This window comes from Lepisosteus platostomus, chromosome 5 (assembly GCF_059453375.1).
Source record: "Lepisosteus platostomus isolate fLepPlt1 chromosome 5, fLepPlt1.hap1, whole genome shotgun sequence".
In the NCBI taxonomy this organism is placed as follows: Eukaryota; Metazoa; Chordata; class Actinopteri; order Semionotiformes; family Lepisosteidae; genus Lepisosteus; species Lepisosteus platostomus.
In genome coordinates this window covers 53,791,541-53,808,305 of record NC_142615.1, presented here as the reverse complement: position 1 = coordinate 53,808,305, position 16,765 = coordinate 53,791,541, and the positions used below count along the sequence as shown (strand labels likewise).

The following is a 16,765-nucleotide window of genomic DNA, read 5'->3' as shown; positions in this document are numbered from 1 at the left end:
GACGGCACCACTCCCAGTAGAATGAGTGAGAAATACAGCATGACATGGGGCGGTAAGGGGCTCCCACAATTCATCTTTCCTCACATTACTGATTTTTTCAATAGCATTTTGACCTTTTTTCACATTCAGATTTTTTCGCATTTAATAAGATCTTTTAATCAACAACATTAAGAACGAAAACAAATGGAACATTTTTTGGAACAACAATTAAAAAAACTTTCAATGCCTTGGTTCTATAAGTGTGCACACTTTTTTGTTAAAAATTAAAAAAACATTTTGTTAAAATTCAATAAATAGTCAGCAGCAAGAAATTATTCTGAAAGTAATTTTTTTTTATATCATAAACTGTAAGACACGAAGAGAGTTTACAGGTCGTATCCTTCGCTTTGTCTTTTAAATTAAGGGTTCGGGATTCAAACCTGTATTCGGAATGTTGTGTTTCTTGAATTTCTTGTAATCATCGAATGTCGTTGTTTGGTCCATCAGTTTTTTTCTTCAACAGCCACGACACGTCTGAAGACCTCTGGATTTCCTGAATATGACATAAAATGAGTTCAAATCATTTGGTAGTTAACAGAACTAAATGCTTTAGAGGTACATTTAAAACAGCAGAGCAACACCGTAGCACTTCGAGTGTGCCTGAGTTTAATTGTGTGAACTTGGCTCTCTATTAACATGAGCAAAGAGTTCACATTCAACAGAAGATTGCAATGTGAGCACAGAAATATAAAGCACCTGGAGATGCTCATACATGCAAAGCATGCACTCTACCACTGAGGTATATCCCCAACAGACTTATTAACGGAACTGATATGTGCTGATGCTCCCTGAACACAATCCACCACTAACCAAGGATGCCTGCAGTTTCCCACTTTTGTGTTTCCTCTACTACAGAGTAAATTCATAGGAATGAAGAAATAAGGAAGGAAAAATAACCGCATCGAAGCTTCCAGAGATTGGTTAAAATGAATCCGTTATTTTTATATCCAGTCACACGGGCGACGATTATTGATTTATCGACGGGGAGTGCTTTTTTACCTCCTCACTCGACTACCTTGATTAAACTACGCATAGAACAACAGCAGTACAGATGATTTTCATGGACCGACTTGTTTTGTACAACTCGAGTGATAAAGTCCTGTCTGCAAATATTGTAGAAGAACGAAAAAGGGCGAAACAACGCTCCAACCACAGGAATGGTAACAGGAAGGATCATGTTATTTAATATGTCCTTTGGAGATGCCTTGTCAACGCACACAGGCGTTAGAGCTGGACAAATAATTGATAGTGGTGTTTGTAAACAATCATGAAACGTTATTTCTAAACCAGGAAGAAAGGAGCAGACTTAAACTTTAAGAGACAGAAACAACACCTTATCACAGCTAACATTAATTAAAACAACATCACAATAAAAGAGCGGAGCCTTGAGTGAATCAAATTAGTTTTCATTGGACGTCTGTCTCTTCATAACTTTGTAGGTGAGAGGGAGGATTGCGGAAATGTGCCGGTGTTTCTCAGAAGTGCGTTGGTGGTATAGGTGCCTTCTTAATAATCGAGCCGGGTTTGAATCCCGGTAAGTGCATCCCCAAATCTTTTCAAGAAAATCTGTGATCCGGTAACATATCTTTTGAAACTAGCATTCAAGGTAGGATACGTGTTCTTAAATACCAAAAAACTCTATAAGGAAAAAGCAGATCTCTGTACACAAGACGGCAGTGCAATCTTAGAATTCCTGTGTTGTTGACGGATTCAGACTCCTTCTCAGAGGTCTTTGCTCGCCAAATAACTTTGCAGCTGAGGAAGAGCACCCCGGAAAATACCAAACGCAACCAGCGAGCGTGTTGGTTGCTCTTGCTCTTAATGCAAGGAGCTGTTTTTTTTAATCATTATTAACCAAAAACAGCAGCACAGGTAGGTCGCATTTGTGATTATGTCACTTCTCTGCTTCAGCAAGGTCAATAAAAGACTCTGAAAGTAGTAAAGCAAAACTGAACTCAAAATCATATTAGGAATTCTGAGTGATATATCCATACAGGTAATCCAATAAGAATGTTGAAATATTTGAATATCATCTCTCTATATATTTCGCTGCTTTTTACCAGGAGTAAAACTATTGGATTGAAGGAATGCTAACCGCTGGGTTAAAATGTATAGCTGTTATTTGGAGAAATCTGTAAACTCATGATCTTATATGTTTTAAAAGACAGCACAGGAAAAAACAACAATGCTGATTATTTTCCGGAGACGGAGCACTGATGACCTATCCGAGCTGATTGATAAAGCCCACCCAGTGGATACTCTAGCAGAACGTCAAAGAACATTCACCTCTGTATCCAAAGAAACCACAGGAACAACATCAGGAAGCACAATCAATTCCCCTTTTAATTTTTTCCTGTAAGGTATGCTATGTGAATTCATTAAGTTAATCCTCTGATCTCTTTTGAGCACGAACAAAGTATTTCTGATGGAGCGCTATGTTCAAAGATAAGCTATTACCCCTGCCGACGATTCGGCGTGAAGAATTAAAAGTTTCACAGACAAAAGCAGCTCACCACCACAGCCAATATTAAATGTACTTGCCGGTACACTATCATGTGCACTGCCTCAAAAGTGATCTCGGCAGATGTTGTTCCCTACATAAAGCTGAACGTGCCAAAGAGAATTTCTGTTGAGAAAACATAATATTTTTTCTGCCTTGATGTTAAGCCTGTCTTTTAGAAAGTCTATCTCTAAACACCTCCCGCAGCCTAACAAAAAGCGCTTTTACTGATCGTATTGCAGGTCTTAAAACACTAACATTTGGCAGCAGTGGGATTCAAACCCATGCCCCCAGAGAGACTGCAGCCTAAAATCCAGCGCCTTAGACTGCTTGGCCACGCTACCTTCCTCCATATCCATCTTCCTCACATTGCTGGCTTGGAAAATGCCGGGGGCTTCGGCTCTTGTCGTCGGATCTAATGATATCCTGACATGTGGAAGTGACTGCACCTTCATCTTCCGAGATGCTTTCAATAGCACAAATGCTACTTTCACCGGCACAGACATAGCAATAACGAAAGAGGTGGGTTTCATACTTTGTGCTGTTTGTAGGGGCGCAACTCTACGTCGATCTACTGACTTGAAGAGCAAAAATCAGAATCCTCTGCTATTACTGTTGCTTTTTTCATAGTTTCTTTAAATCCTTCATTTGAACATAGATTTTGAAGGATATTGATGATAATACCACATAAATTGTGGTTTTCTTGTGATCGCCAATTTTTTTTCAATACCAGCCTTTTTTACAGTTCCTTGCGTGTTTCACAAGGTATAATAGCCCCCCACGCATCCTCAGCTAACATATTTTAAAATTACAATAGATTATACAGCATGCATGTTTACATTTATATTAAAATTAAAGTAAATATACCAGAATACATACAGTGCTAACCCAATAATTCTTTTCAGGTTCTCCAACAAATCTGCGTTGTTATTTTAACATGTTCAGCTGAGGGTGCAACAGGAGTATAAATGAATTTTCCCGCCAGCTGTTCAAAGACCAAATTCCATGAGTGAACATTATTTTCTCAGAAGTTGCCGGCATTGGACTTTGCCGGTGGTAATGAATTATGTCCACAACTGTTGTAGTAGTTCCTTCTTGAAATTCGACACGTGCAAAGCACTCGTAATATCATAGGTGTTAAAGTTTGCTGAGTCTATTCGAGTCATGGTGTGTATCCCTGCCTATCATTGGGAGACGAGTAGCTTTTTTACACTCAGATTCCAATCTTCAATGCTTTGTGTGAGAGCTTACATAACTTTCATTTTCTCACATTTTCTGACGACTTTTCCAAAGGGGCACCCTGTCAATTCCGAATACTTTTAAAAAATCTGCCTGCATGTTTGATTATTGTCATTTCATTTAGAAAAAGTTCAATATTGATCATAACTAAAGAAAATAATGATCATGAACAAAAAAGGGATAAAGATGCAAGTCGATCTTGAATCAGAGCTGGGTGACACGGGCTTCTGTTCTGATATGGTTGTATGAGAAACAGGAGGAATCGCCAATCTCCTATAGAACATGAGTTGAATCAGGAGTGAGACATTTCGTATACTCGTGCATATGTCAACGCCTGACCTACATCGTAAAACTAACATTAAGTTGTCACAGACATTTATTTATATACAAACAAGAGACAGACCAAGTAATAATTCTACATTAGTTCAGGTGGGTAAACCTGAACTAACTAACTAATAAACCTATTAATAATTCTACATTAATGTTTCCTACACTGATCAGATTAATTGACATGGTCTGATTCAGAGCCTGTGCAGTTCGTGCTAATTACAACAAGGACAGTTCTGAACCCTCATCACCGAACTGAACACAAGTTCAGCTGTTCTCCAGTTTTGTTACGCATGGTTTTTCATTGCAATTGAGTTCAGAGCTGGAGTTGAACTCCAGACAGTACAGTGTTTTGGGTAAGTTGTCGAGATTCGCATGAGGCTGCAGACAACTTACCCAAAGTGTTTTCTATAACTTTCAGGTGCAGTTCATTTATATAAAAGAATGTAAGTGGTATAAACTCAACAAGCCAGACGGCAGTCGAACCTATAATTTTCTGACGCGAGGCCTGACGCGTTATTCATTACGTCACTGACCCTGCTATTGTAGGGCTAAAAAAACACGTTTTCTACATTTTTGTCTGTTTAAAAATCACTCTAAAAAAGACAAAGGGTTTGTGTGTCGCACTAAAATTCCGCTTCATTTCGAACGCAAATAAAAACCGTTTTGTTCCAAGAAATCATGCATTTGTCACATCCTTCATACTATACTTCTCTCTTGTATTAGTAAAGCATTTTAGGTTTCATCCAGAGTCCAGAGTGCAAACCAACAGCTGACACAGGTCTTTTCTAGAACCGTTTTGATTTCCTCTACTTTGTCCCCGTGACGTCATTGTCCTGCTCGAAGCCGAGCCCGACACACGTCTGGTTTTTGTTGCTGGGCGCACACCCTGCGGTCCATGCGGGTCCTAATACCCCAGTACAATGACGGGGACACTAAACTGTAAACAGGTGCCGTCCTTCGGCTGAGACGTAAAACCGAGGTCCTGACTCTCTGTGATTATTCAGGAGAATGGTGGTGGTGGAGGGGAGTCCCCATTACCTGTAAAGCGCATTGAGTGGAGTTTCCAGAACAGCGCTATATAAGTGTAAGCAATAATGATGATGATGATAATAATTATTATTATTATAATGTAAATTGCAATAAAATAAATCAAACTTTGATTCAAAATAGATTAATGTAAAAACTGATAAAGCTAATGCTTTTTTCAGGGCTATATTTACTTTTTTTTTAAAAAGCGAAGTCTGTAGCGATTGTGAGAGTTAGAGAATGTGTTCCAGCGGGTGCCTTCATATCATGAGCGTCAGTCTCGCCCGTAGCTGCGAGAAGGTTAAAAACGCACTAGTGATCTGTAGACGATGTTCGGGGAAGAAATAATTCTGTTTTCAGCACAGGGAGTGAGAATGAGCTCAGCCCGGCTCCCAGCAGAATCCATTCTGGTTTGGTTACTGTTAGACTGTGCGTCTGAGGCTCTTTGGATCGCAATGTAAAAAAAACAATTGCTCACATCGTGTGACTTCCACGACAGGAAGGAAAGATATCACTTTAAAAAATCAGAACTGAAGATTTGGATCCTGGGCCTCAACTTAAAAATAAACAGAGTTTAACGACAGGAAATTGATTCCAGTTGTCAGATCACGTATACGCATACCTTAGCTTTGTGCAACAACCTGAAACTTTCAGGTACCATAAATAATATTATTGCTAAACATATGCCATTCTAATCTGCAAGCGACCAGAATATAGAATACAAATTTTTGTATAAAAATGAAATAAGTCCTGTTCTACACCTGCATGCTTTGGAAGCACTGGCCTACCTGTATCAAAATATCAGATTGTGTTTCTGCAACATTTTGTGCATAGTACGCCATTTTATCTAAAACAGTCACAACGAGGGCTTTACATGCAGTCTGGGGTATTTTCCCCTTTTATATTTTTGCCACTTTATATCGAACCTGTTATACTCCCAGAAGTGCACAGTAGCTTGTACTTAATACAAATGTACAATTCACCGCTGGTACACTGTATAAACAGATGTGTGCCGTGTTTGCCTTTGTAAGCATTTGTTTAAAAAAATAAGTTCACAATACGATGAAAACACAGAAAGCACAAACTTTATAATACAACGATACAAAATCAATACCAAATCATTATGCCAATTAAGTAACTATCCTTTGAAAACAGAGAACACCTTTATATCTACAAAAAACTTGACATTTGTATGTATTTTTGAATTACAAAGCAGACAGTGTAGTCCCTTAATTCAAAGATCAGATCTTGGCCAAAACAAGACAATCAGACGTGGGCTGAATTCGGAACAGGAGCCTTTGCTTCGTCGATTATTGAGCTTTTGATCAATGTCTGAATAAAACAGATTCGCTTTTTTAACTCTTTGATTAAAGTACACGAAAAGCAACTTCCTTCGAGCTGGAATCAAACCAGCAACCTAAAGATTCCCTGCTAACTCCACTACAGTCCTCCACTCTACCAACTGAGCTATCAAAGGGATGTTGCAGCATTGCTCTCTGGCCCAATGAAGTAAAATGTGAAATGGGTGATTTAAATCCCACTTCGACATCAAGTTTCCAACTCGTTTTCTTAGTCTCATTTACCTTGAATTTAAGCCACGAACCAGGATTCTACTGTATAAACTTCCAGGGATATTACAAAATGTTTGATGGGGCATCAATCATTCCAGGCGGAAATTGATTCCTTTTTTTTCTTGAGGGATCATATTAAACATTTCATTAGTATCGAGAGGAGGACCACCAGTAGACTCAAAACAGTAGACACTGTCTTTATTAGAAAGTAGCGTTTGTGCTACATTAATAATATTTTAGTGGAAATAAAGAAGTTGTAAATTTTAAAAATTTATATTTAAATCGAAATGTGGTTTTGAGTTAAATATTAGCGTGATCATGTAATTAGTTTGTGTTTGTCATTACTATATATATTGCCATGTTACTAGAATTTGTAACTGAAGTTTACTAGATGTGTTTTTTATGATGATTAGACATTTGAATACAATATTGTATATAATGTATAATTTGAACTACATATTGTTCAGGTGTGAATAATTGTATATTTTAAGAATACATTTCTAAAACAAATCATTGGCTTTATTTACTAGTTTCTACACCTATAAAAATCTTTCTTTGATGCATAGTAGACATCAAAGAAAGATGTCTATTATACATCAAAGATGAGCAGTGTGTGTCGTGTTCACAGCTGATAACTAGAAGATGTCTGGAAGAGGCAAAGGCGGAAAGGGACTCGGGAAAGGAGGCGCTAAGCGTCACCGTAAGGTTCTCCGTGACAACATCCAGGGAATCACCGAGACCGCCATCCGCCGCCTGGCTCGCCGTGGGGGAGTGAAGCGGATCTCCGGGCTGAACTATGAGGAGACCCGCGGGGTGCTGAAGGTGTTCCTGGAGAACGTCACCTGCACCGAGCACGCCAAGCACACCAAGAGGAAGACCGTCACCGCCATGGACGTGGTGTACGCGCTGAAGCGCCAGGGCCGCACCCTGTACGGCTTCGGAGGCTAAACAGGATCTTCACTACCGGACCCCGACGTACAGATGCAGCCATTCAAAGTGAGCGGTACAGACACGTACCGCAGGTAAGATGACACGGGGTACCGCGGTGCGTGATTGGTTGACCGACAGGGGCACTCGTGGTCCGTTGGTCTGTCGTAGAAAGACTTACTGTAAACGTCTTTACTGTGCCCGTTGTAGATATTGAATTTTACCACTGAAGGGAAATCTTAGTAGCTGAGCATAAAAAGAATAGGAGCATACTGTAACGCGTGTGAAGACCATAAACGATATTAATTTTGGAACATAAACATACAGTACTGTATATGGCTGGTCTTGGTACTTTAAAGTAAAAAATACACACCAGTATTCCATTTCTCCCTAAACATTTTAAACATCGAAGTCTTTAACTAAAGAGATACCGGAAATCGGAAAGTTTCTGCTTTTTGTAAGGATGGTATCAAAAAGCAATCTTAAGTGGTGAGAAAGCTGTGCTTAATGTATTTAAGGGACTTAAAAGTAAAAGGAGATGCTTCATATTGCTTGACTTATTTTAAAAACTAAGTTATAAATGCAGATGCTCCCTCGGTGCCGCGCCGGGTGTAAATATCAAAATATACATACCCAACACTGATTGTACCCATCTGTCATGCTAATAAAACACCTTGAATTGAATTGAATTGAGGGAGAGAGGGGGGAAGGGGGAGAGAGATAACCAGGACTCAAGGCAAATAAGATACACTCCACAGGCATTCACAACAGCAACATATGAAACGTTTGCACCCTGTATGGCTTCGGAGGCTAAACAGGAGCAGAGCTTCACTACCGGACCCCGACGTATAAACCCAAGTGACCCAGTGACATTTGTCACTGCTGAGGTTGCTTTATGGGTCTATACTTTTCTATACAGTGCTGATCAATTGGAAATCAAACGGCAAAAAAGACCCGTTCCCACACCTAAGGTCAAATATTAGGAATCAAAACTGCTCGAGTGTATGGAAGCACAGAGCTTTATCAAGATTTCCAAGTGCAAGATCTTTTTATTCATAAAAGACCCTATTTATGTTGTATGAGAAATATTAATATTAATACAGAATCTTTTTTCACCAAATAAATGGGCTTCCTGACTTCAGAAAGCCTTCTAGACAAATACTAAAAGAGCAAAAATTCAATTTGGTAAATGAAATGAAAACACATACCCTACCAAACCTTGAGTACAGGCCATTCAGGATGATAATACAAAACCATTTATAATTCAACAAATAAAACCTGTCAACTGGTAATCACCACTTATCATAAAAAAATAAGTAGCAATACACAGTAGGGGACTCTTGGGTGCAAGTTAAATCCATGCAAGAAGGGGTTTAGTACTATATTTCCAAATCAGATATGCAAATGAGAGATCTGGCCCAGCCAATCTCAAAGCTCCCTTGGTCTGGAATGGAGCTGCTCCCCTCTTCTAGTTATTCACACTGGAGTTAGGTTACATATTAGCACATTTCATCTAACAGTTGCTCCAGAAACAAAAAACATAAACAAATGACCTGGAATGTGACCACACCTATGAGAATGTAGTTCAACAGATAACTTGTAAACCTTGTCATAAGATTTTTTTTGTTCTACAAAATATACTTTATTCCGCAAAAAAAACATCTCAAAAGGAACATCTCACACATATTAACACTCCATGTAATAAAAAACAACGGCGGAACGGAGATTGATTGTCCGTTATCAATCTTTGCAAGTGGGGGCGGATTTGTGCAATTAAGAGAATCCCTCCAAACCTACCGCTTGCTATTGTCCTTTAATCCCTGTATAGGGCCCAAAGTCCTTTCCAGCGCTCCCTCGCCGTGGGGAAACCCCATTTGGCGACGTGGCGCTTCGTCCTCCTCCTGAGGTCCACCAGGATCCTCTCCTGCATCTCCCTCGCCCCCACTTTATGTTGTGCTGGATGAGAGTGTTCCTCGCCTTCCACAGTCCTTGTTTTGTGAGGGACAGCAGCAGCCCCCGCAGGTCCTGTGTCCCCTTGTCCAGTCCGGTGGGTGGCAGCCCCCAGCAGAATGTACTGGTAACTGAGCACCGCACCCGTTCCCAGGAGTTGCATAATGTTGTCCATTCTGCCCCACACCGCCTTGGCGAAGGGGCAGCTCCAGAACACGTGTTCCTGAGTCTCCTCGACAAAACACGTGTCCCGGGGGCAATGCGGATTCCTGGAGATCGAGTGTCTGTTGAGGACCTTTCTGGTAGCCAGACTCTTCAGTTGGTTGTCAAGTTCTTTGGGCTGTGTCCTTTCCCAGACTTGTCTGGGAACCTGCAGCCTTTCGTCAGCGACCAAATGCCCCCTCACCTCTTTGTACAGGGCTCTGTGGTTGGTGCAGAGCTCTGGCTGTCTCGTGGCCTCGTACCTCCTGCTCCACTTGACAGTGTGGATGTAGAACTCCGGTCGCCTCTCTGCCTTGGGCCCAGTGTTTGACCACTGGACCAAGTGCCTCATCGGGACAGAGAGCCACAGCCTGACAAAGTACTGGTACTTGTGGCCAATGGGCTCCTGCAGCGCCCGACAGAGGTTGCAGTAGAAGATGCAGTCGAGTTTCAGGGGGAAATATGGGACATCTCGACCCCCTTCCTCAACTGGCTGACACATCCGGTTTCTTGTGATGTACTCGTACGTGCCACCCCAGACGAAGCCGAAGATCATCCCTTGCAGCGCTCGTCTGAGTCTGGCCGGCAGGGGGTACACCACCACCAGGTAAACCAAAGCCAGCAGGATGTCTGCTTTCAACACCATCACTTTCCCTGTGTAGGACAGCGACCGCGTTTTCCACAGACCCAGCTTCGCGTTCACCCTGGCGATCCTCTCGGTCCAGTTGATGGTCTCGTTGTCCTGGCTCTGGAAGGAAACCCCCAGTATTTTGAGAGGCTCCGTGTAGAGCTCGAGACCCTCCGGCTCCATCGTCCTGTGCTTCCAGGGCCCGAAGAACTTCAGTTTGCTCTTTCAGCAGTTGTGCTTCGACCCCAAGACTCTGGAGTATTGCTCCATGACCTGCAGGGCCCTCCTCAGCCCCCTGTCCGACCGCAGGAACAGTGTCGTGTCGTCAGCGTACTGGGAGATCTTCAGGGTTTCCCCCGCGCCTCCCGGTATCTCCAGGCGGTTGATGACAGGGTCCCGTCTCACCGCCTCTGCTAGGGGCTCTGTGAAAAGAACATAGAGAAGGGGTGAAAGGGGGCAGCCTTGTCATACTCCGGATTCCTGGGGAATGAAATCCCCCAGGTTTCCGTTCACGTTGACTGCACCTGCTGCCTATGTCAGAGTACGGTATCTTAATCCAGAGGCTGAAACTCTCTCCAAAACCGAAGCGTTCCAGCACCCTGAACAGATAGCTATGGTTCACTCTGTCGAAGGCTTTCTCCTGGTCCAGGCTGAACACCATCATGGGCATATTCCGGTCCTCGCCCCAGGCGCTAGCGTCTCTGGTCAGCTGGAGGTTCCAGCTGATGGATCGCCCCTCCACCCCACACGTCTGGTCGCTGTGGATGATGTGGGGGAGGGCGGTTCTCAGTCTGGCGATCAGAAGCTTTGGACAGGATCTTTACGTCCATGCAGAGCATCGTGATCGGCCTCCAGTTTTTGAGGTCGTTGGCATCTCCTCCCTTGAAGAGCAGGGAGATGACGCCCTTCCTGATGGTGTTTCCGAGTTTCCCCCGCGGAAGATCTCCTGCACCACTTCCACCAGATCTGCCGCCAGGGTGTCCCAGAAGCAGGTGTAGAATTCCTTGGGGAGTCCATCCGGCCCCGGCACCTTGCCATTCTCCATGGACAAGAGCACAGCCTTCAGCTCCTTGGCCGTGATTGGACCCTCCAAGTCCTCCCTCACCTCCTCTGGTACTCGTGCCTTCAGCCCCTCCAGAAAAGCATCACCTGCCTCCACCTCTGTCTGCTTTTCTGAAAAGAGCTCCTTGTAGAAAGTGGTGGTCGCTTCTACCTTGTCGCTCTCGTCCAGCACTTCCTCTCCGTCTCCCCATCTCAGGCTGTAGATCACCCTCTTTTTCTGGGCTTCTCGGACCTGATTGAAGAAAAAAGAGGAACAGGTTTCATTATTTTGCTCGGTGTGCAGCTTGCGGAGCCTTTCCTTCAGGTCCCATGCCCAGGCTGAATTGAAGGCTCCTCCCCTGTTAGCAGAGCTGTACTCCTCCTCTAGTTGTTTCGGGAGTTGCGCAGCTTCCTTCCTCTCCCTGGCCGCCTTCCATCTGCAGTACGTCTGCGCCAGCGTTCGGGTCCTGTCCTTCATGGACACCCACCATTCCACCACGGAGCTGTAGCCATCCCTCATGTCGACCCAGCTTGCGTAGACTTTACTGAACAGTGCCCTGAAGTCGTCTTCCTCCAGTATCCCGGTTCAGCTTCCAGTACCCACGACCGAATGCAGGCAGGTTGGTGTTAGCCACCACCGTTACGCACTCGTGGTCGGAATACCACGCCGGGGACACCGTTGCCGACTCCAGGGAGCAGGTTGTGTGCAGAAAGATGTAGTCCAGGCGGCTGCACACTCCCCGGGAGTTTCTCCACTTCATTCTGGCGTTGTTTGGGCGGCACCGTCTGAAGCCGTCCACCAGGGAGAACTGCTTGAATAGTTCCCCTTCTCCCGGTCGATGTTGAAGTCCCCGCCGAGTACCACCTGTCTGTTGGTGGTGCAGCAGCTGGCCAGGTCAGTCGATGTCTGCGACCAGGATCCGACCCTGCACCACCGAGAAGGAGGAAACCAGCGTCATCTCTGTGTTTCCGAGGAGGATTCCCACTCCGGAAGAGTGGGCCCCCCCTACACTCCAGCATGATTCTACCTTCGTCCATTCCCTGGTGAATGTCCACTTGTCGCTTTCATCCTTCAGGTGGACCTCCTGTAAGAAACAAACTGAGAAAGACTTTGAGGCCAGATCATAAAAGTCTCCCTGTCTTTTCACAGGGTCTCTCACATTTGATGTCAGAAAGGTAAGTTTCACCGTCATGATTAAGCAAATGAAAGTTTAACTTCCTCTCTGTGTACTTACAGTGGAAACTGGGGTCTACATCTGGGCACTGTTTGGCCGAGATGAAACTCCTCTCATTCGGGTCCTGGGGGGAATATGCTGGGCTCCCTCCAGGTCTCGTTGGGGACTGAAAATTATAGATGCTGGAAAGGTCCAGCCCTACCATCAGAACCTGGCTCCAGGGTGGCTTCGAAGTAGTCCTCGTCTTCCTCGAGGATACTCCCTGCCACCGCTTCGGGAAGGCTCTTTTCTTCCCTTTCTCCAGTTGTTTCGGGGACCTCCAGTTGCTCCTGGACCTCAGGTGAGGGGGTCCCCACTTCCTGGGCTGCCTCCTCCTGTTGTCCCTGGGCTCCGGAGGAGGGGGTTTCCACTTCCTGGGCTGCCTCCTCCTGTTGCCCTTGGGCCTCTGGGGAGGGGGGTTCTGCTTCCTGGGCTGCCTCGTCATGTTGTCCTTGGGCCTCAGGGGGGAGGTTTTCCATTTCCTGGGCTGCCTTCTCCGGTTGTTCCTGGGCCTCAGGGGAGGGATGTTCCGTTTCCTATAGGACGAGGAAACGGTTCTCCCTCACCACTCTTTTTTTCTGTCCTTCCGGTGTTGGATCCGCCCTGCTTCGCTTCTCCCACTTTCTCTTTCCCTTCTTGGTGGGAGTTATCCAGGGCCCTTCCTCCGGTCGGCCATTTTGTCCATCATCTTGTGGCTCCACTGCGGCTGGAGGTGTGGCCTCGGCAGTTTCGGTTCTCTGCGGGGGAGGTGCGGGTTCTTTGTTCTCACCTCCCTCCCTTTGTCTAGAGACCAGTTTCTGCCGGCCGGCTTCCACCACCTGCGCAAACGAAGGTTTGCTTATCTTACGTTGGCATCCATCACACGTCTTGGCAGCCCAGCAGTTTTTTGCCAGGTGCCCTTCTTTGTTGCAGTTGTGACATCTGACAATGTCACACGCGTTCTCCTTGTGGCCGGACTGTCTGCACTTCTTGCAGAAATCCGGCATCCTGGGGTAATAAAGGTATCCCCTGTCGGATCCGATGTTGAAATGGGCTGGGGGGTGCTGGAAACCGTCAACACCCTCTGGGTCCTCTCACAGGAGGACTCGGAACTGGCGTTTGCCGTACCAGATGCCGAGACTGTCCCTTATCTCCGTCGGTTGGCCCGCCACAGTTACATACCTCCCTAAGAACGCTGTTATCAGTTCCGTTGGCACATAGGGATTGTATGTGTGGACTGTGATGGTCATCTGGTTTATCTTCCTCATCGGCTCCGGCCTGATTTCAGAGAAACCAGTGTGCTTACCTTTCTCTCTGATTAGTTTTGTTGCCTTCTCGTATGAGGAGTCCGTGGCCATATAGGCCTCCACATGTATTTCTCTGCCTTGTTGTCTTGAAGGCAGTAGAGATCTCCAGCCACCAATTGCAGGATCCCTCTCAGGAAGGTCACGTTTTTGCAGTTGGCATCGTCTCTCCTTTTCTGGTCCAGTGGAACCAGATCAGTTTCCTCTTGTCTGCCACCTTTCTCTGCCAGAGAAAGCAAAGGCCCTGTGGGGAAGCAGCAAGGGATCCCTGGCCTTTGTCCTTGTGGGCAAAGCCCAGCTAGGTGCAGGCATAGGAGGAGGCCTTCGCTGGTCTCGAGGAGGGAGACAGGTTGTTGTGGTGAGCCACACGCACTCGGTCCAGGCTGAGATGCAGGAGAGGCAGAGAGAGAGGAGAGTTGAAAGTGCTCTCAAGGGTCTCAAGGAGAGACTGAGTGCCGCGGGCAGGCCACGTACACCCACTCTCAGCCGAGAGGCCAAGGAGGCAGAGAGAGAGGGAGCGGATAGCGCTTTCGAGTCTCGAGGAGAAAGCAAGCGCAGCGGGCAGGCCACGGGCAGCTACTCCCAGCCAAGAGATTAAGGAGGCAGAGAGAGAGAGAAGAGAGAGAGGAGAGGTGTTACGATCCCTGCCTCTCGGCTACGAAAGAGGCAGAAGAAGGCGTAGCCTTAGTTCATCAGTCCACCTATCACTGTACCCTCTCACCACCACACCTCCATCTCATCTTGTATTTAAGCACTAGTCTTTCCCTACCTCCTCGCTCAGTATTGGTTTCCCTTTCGAGCTACTTAGTTGCGCTACGCCTTCTACCTCCTCGTACTGTTCTGGTTCTGACTTCGGTTTTTCCCCTTTTACTTCGTCTTTTCGATTACGGCTCGGCTTCGGTTGCTTTCTCCTAGTTTGGTTCTCTGGCTTCCCCTGGACTCTCGGCTCTCTCCTTCGTCTACGGTTTTGGATTACGGTCTGGCTTTGGCTACTCTCTCCCTGTTTGGATCACTGGCTTCCCCTGGACTCTTGGCTCACTCCTTCGGCTACGGTATTTGGATCACGACTGTCGGCTCCATCAAGTGGTTTCACTACTTGGTTTCGGTTTCACTGGCCGAATCCGTAACAAGAGGAAAGCGCTGGTTCCCACCCAGCTCAGCTGCTGCTTGGCCTTAACCCCCTGGGCTCAACCCAGAGCGATACCAGCTCAAGCACTCTTCGGGGTTCCGGAGGGGGAGCAAGAGAAAAGGGGAGGGGAGAGGAGAGGAGAGGAGAGAACAGAGAGAGATAACATTACTACTGGATCCCACCCAGCTCAGCTGCTGCTTGGCCTTAACCCCCTAGGCTCAACCTAGAGCAATACCAGCTCAAGCACTCTTCAGGATCTTCGATCGCCTTCTAGACCTTTGGAAAGACAAGAACTGTGGGCATGCCACTTGAACTTGATCTTAGCCAAAAGGCCGAGGAGCGACCTTCTGGTCTAAAGACCCTGGTCTTTACCCATCATGGTCCCCTAATAACCCCCCTCTCTGAACTAGCTTCATCACTCTGCTCTCTTCCCCACTGAGAGCTACTGTGTGCTGAGCGGACTGGAGCATCATCCAGGTGGGGCTGCACACTGGTGGGGCTGGGGGAGATCCCCATTAACCTGTAAAGCGCTTTGTGTGGAGTGTCCAGGAAAGCCCTATAAAAATGTAAAGGATTATTATTAATTATTATTATTAAACAGTAAAAGATGGCAACACACTTCAGGCATGCGGAGCATGAATGCTGGCCATGAATATTAATAAGCTCCGCATTCAATGACAACACCACAGAGCAAGAACACATTTGAGCTGAAAGATTTATGTTTCACATTGAAACTTGAAGTCTGATTACAGTGTAATTATGTGGTGAATGTTTTTTACCACCAGGGGGGTGTCAAAGTGTTTTTTAAAACTCTGTTCGCTTTTGGACATCCACGTTGTAGGAAGTGATTTAGCTCCAGTTTGCCTTTTATTTTATTTTTGAGTAAATAAACATAGAAATTGGCCTGTCTCATTATTGTCCAGTGCTTCAGATTAAGGAGCCTCTGAGACTCCTTATTTGATATATATGGAGTATTGGGGTGACAGCTCTGTGGCTCAGTGGTTTTGCTTGGCCGCCTCGTACTCCAGGTGACCTGGGTTCAAGTCCAGATCCAGAGTGCTGTCGGTGTGGAGTTTGCATGTTCTTCTGTGTGTGTGTGTCCCTTATTGGACTAGCAAGGTACGCCACTATCCATCCTGGATGCATGCACATGACCTAACAAAAGACTTGAACACAGGTGCCTTGTGCTTCCATAGGATGACAGAGGAGCTACGAACATGATGATTACACAGTACCTAGTTTGGGAGATGTCTTATGCCCATCAAAGTCCCCTGCAGTTCCATCCTCAGATATTGAGCAGGTACATTCCAGATTTATTCAACCCTGACAGCCTCGATCCTCTCTTGACAGCCTTGTTAGGAGCAAAGCCAATTACTGCTGCGTTTAATTACTCTGGTGACCGACACCAAGCTGCATGGTCACTATAATCCAGTATTTATTCCCTACATGCCAGCGTGATTAAGTAGCACTATAACCCTGAGTATGCACAGATATATACAGTATGTCTCCTTCAAGAAGTTCCTTGAAGTATGTTCCTTTTAAATCATTAATACTACGCGTTTTTAAATAGATAAAATTAAATGGTCTGAGACCCATGTTTAAAAAGTTTAAAACAGACGTAAGGGTGTTATCTACAATTAAGTATTTCTAAATGTAAGAACGTGAAAGCTGTGTGGACCTGATCTTT

At 45.4% G+C, this 16,765-nt stretch overlaps 1 protein-coding gene, 1 long non-coding RNA gene and 2 other non-coding genes across 4 annotated transcripts in view; 2 read left to right on the top strand and 2 right to left on the bottom strand.

Moving 5' to 3' along the window:
* LOC148669316 (uncharacterized) overlaps positions 1-16,765 on the top strand; it is a 209,257-nt gene that overhangs the window by 89,896 nt on the left and 102,596 nt on the right. The window lies entirely within an intron of this gene.
* Positions 6,524-6,611, bottom strand: trnay-gua (transfer RNA tyrosine (anticodon GUA)). The gene is given in 2 exon segments: positions 6,524-6,559; positions 6,575-6,611. It is a non-coding gene; the product is annotated as a tRNA-Tyr (tRNA).
* Positions 7,347-7,653, top strand: LOC148669350 (histone H4-like). Its single transcript, XM_088632663.1, has one exon. The coding sequence runs from the start codon at positions 7,348-7,350 to the stop codon at positions 7,651-7,653; it is 306 nt and encodes a 101-aa protein (XP_088488789.1). The 5' UTR covers position 7,347.
* Positions 8,756-8,811, bottom strand: LOC148669349 (U7 small nuclear RNA). The gene has a single exon (XR_015938968.1). It is a non-coding gene; the product is annotated as a U7 small nuclear RNA (small nuclear RNA).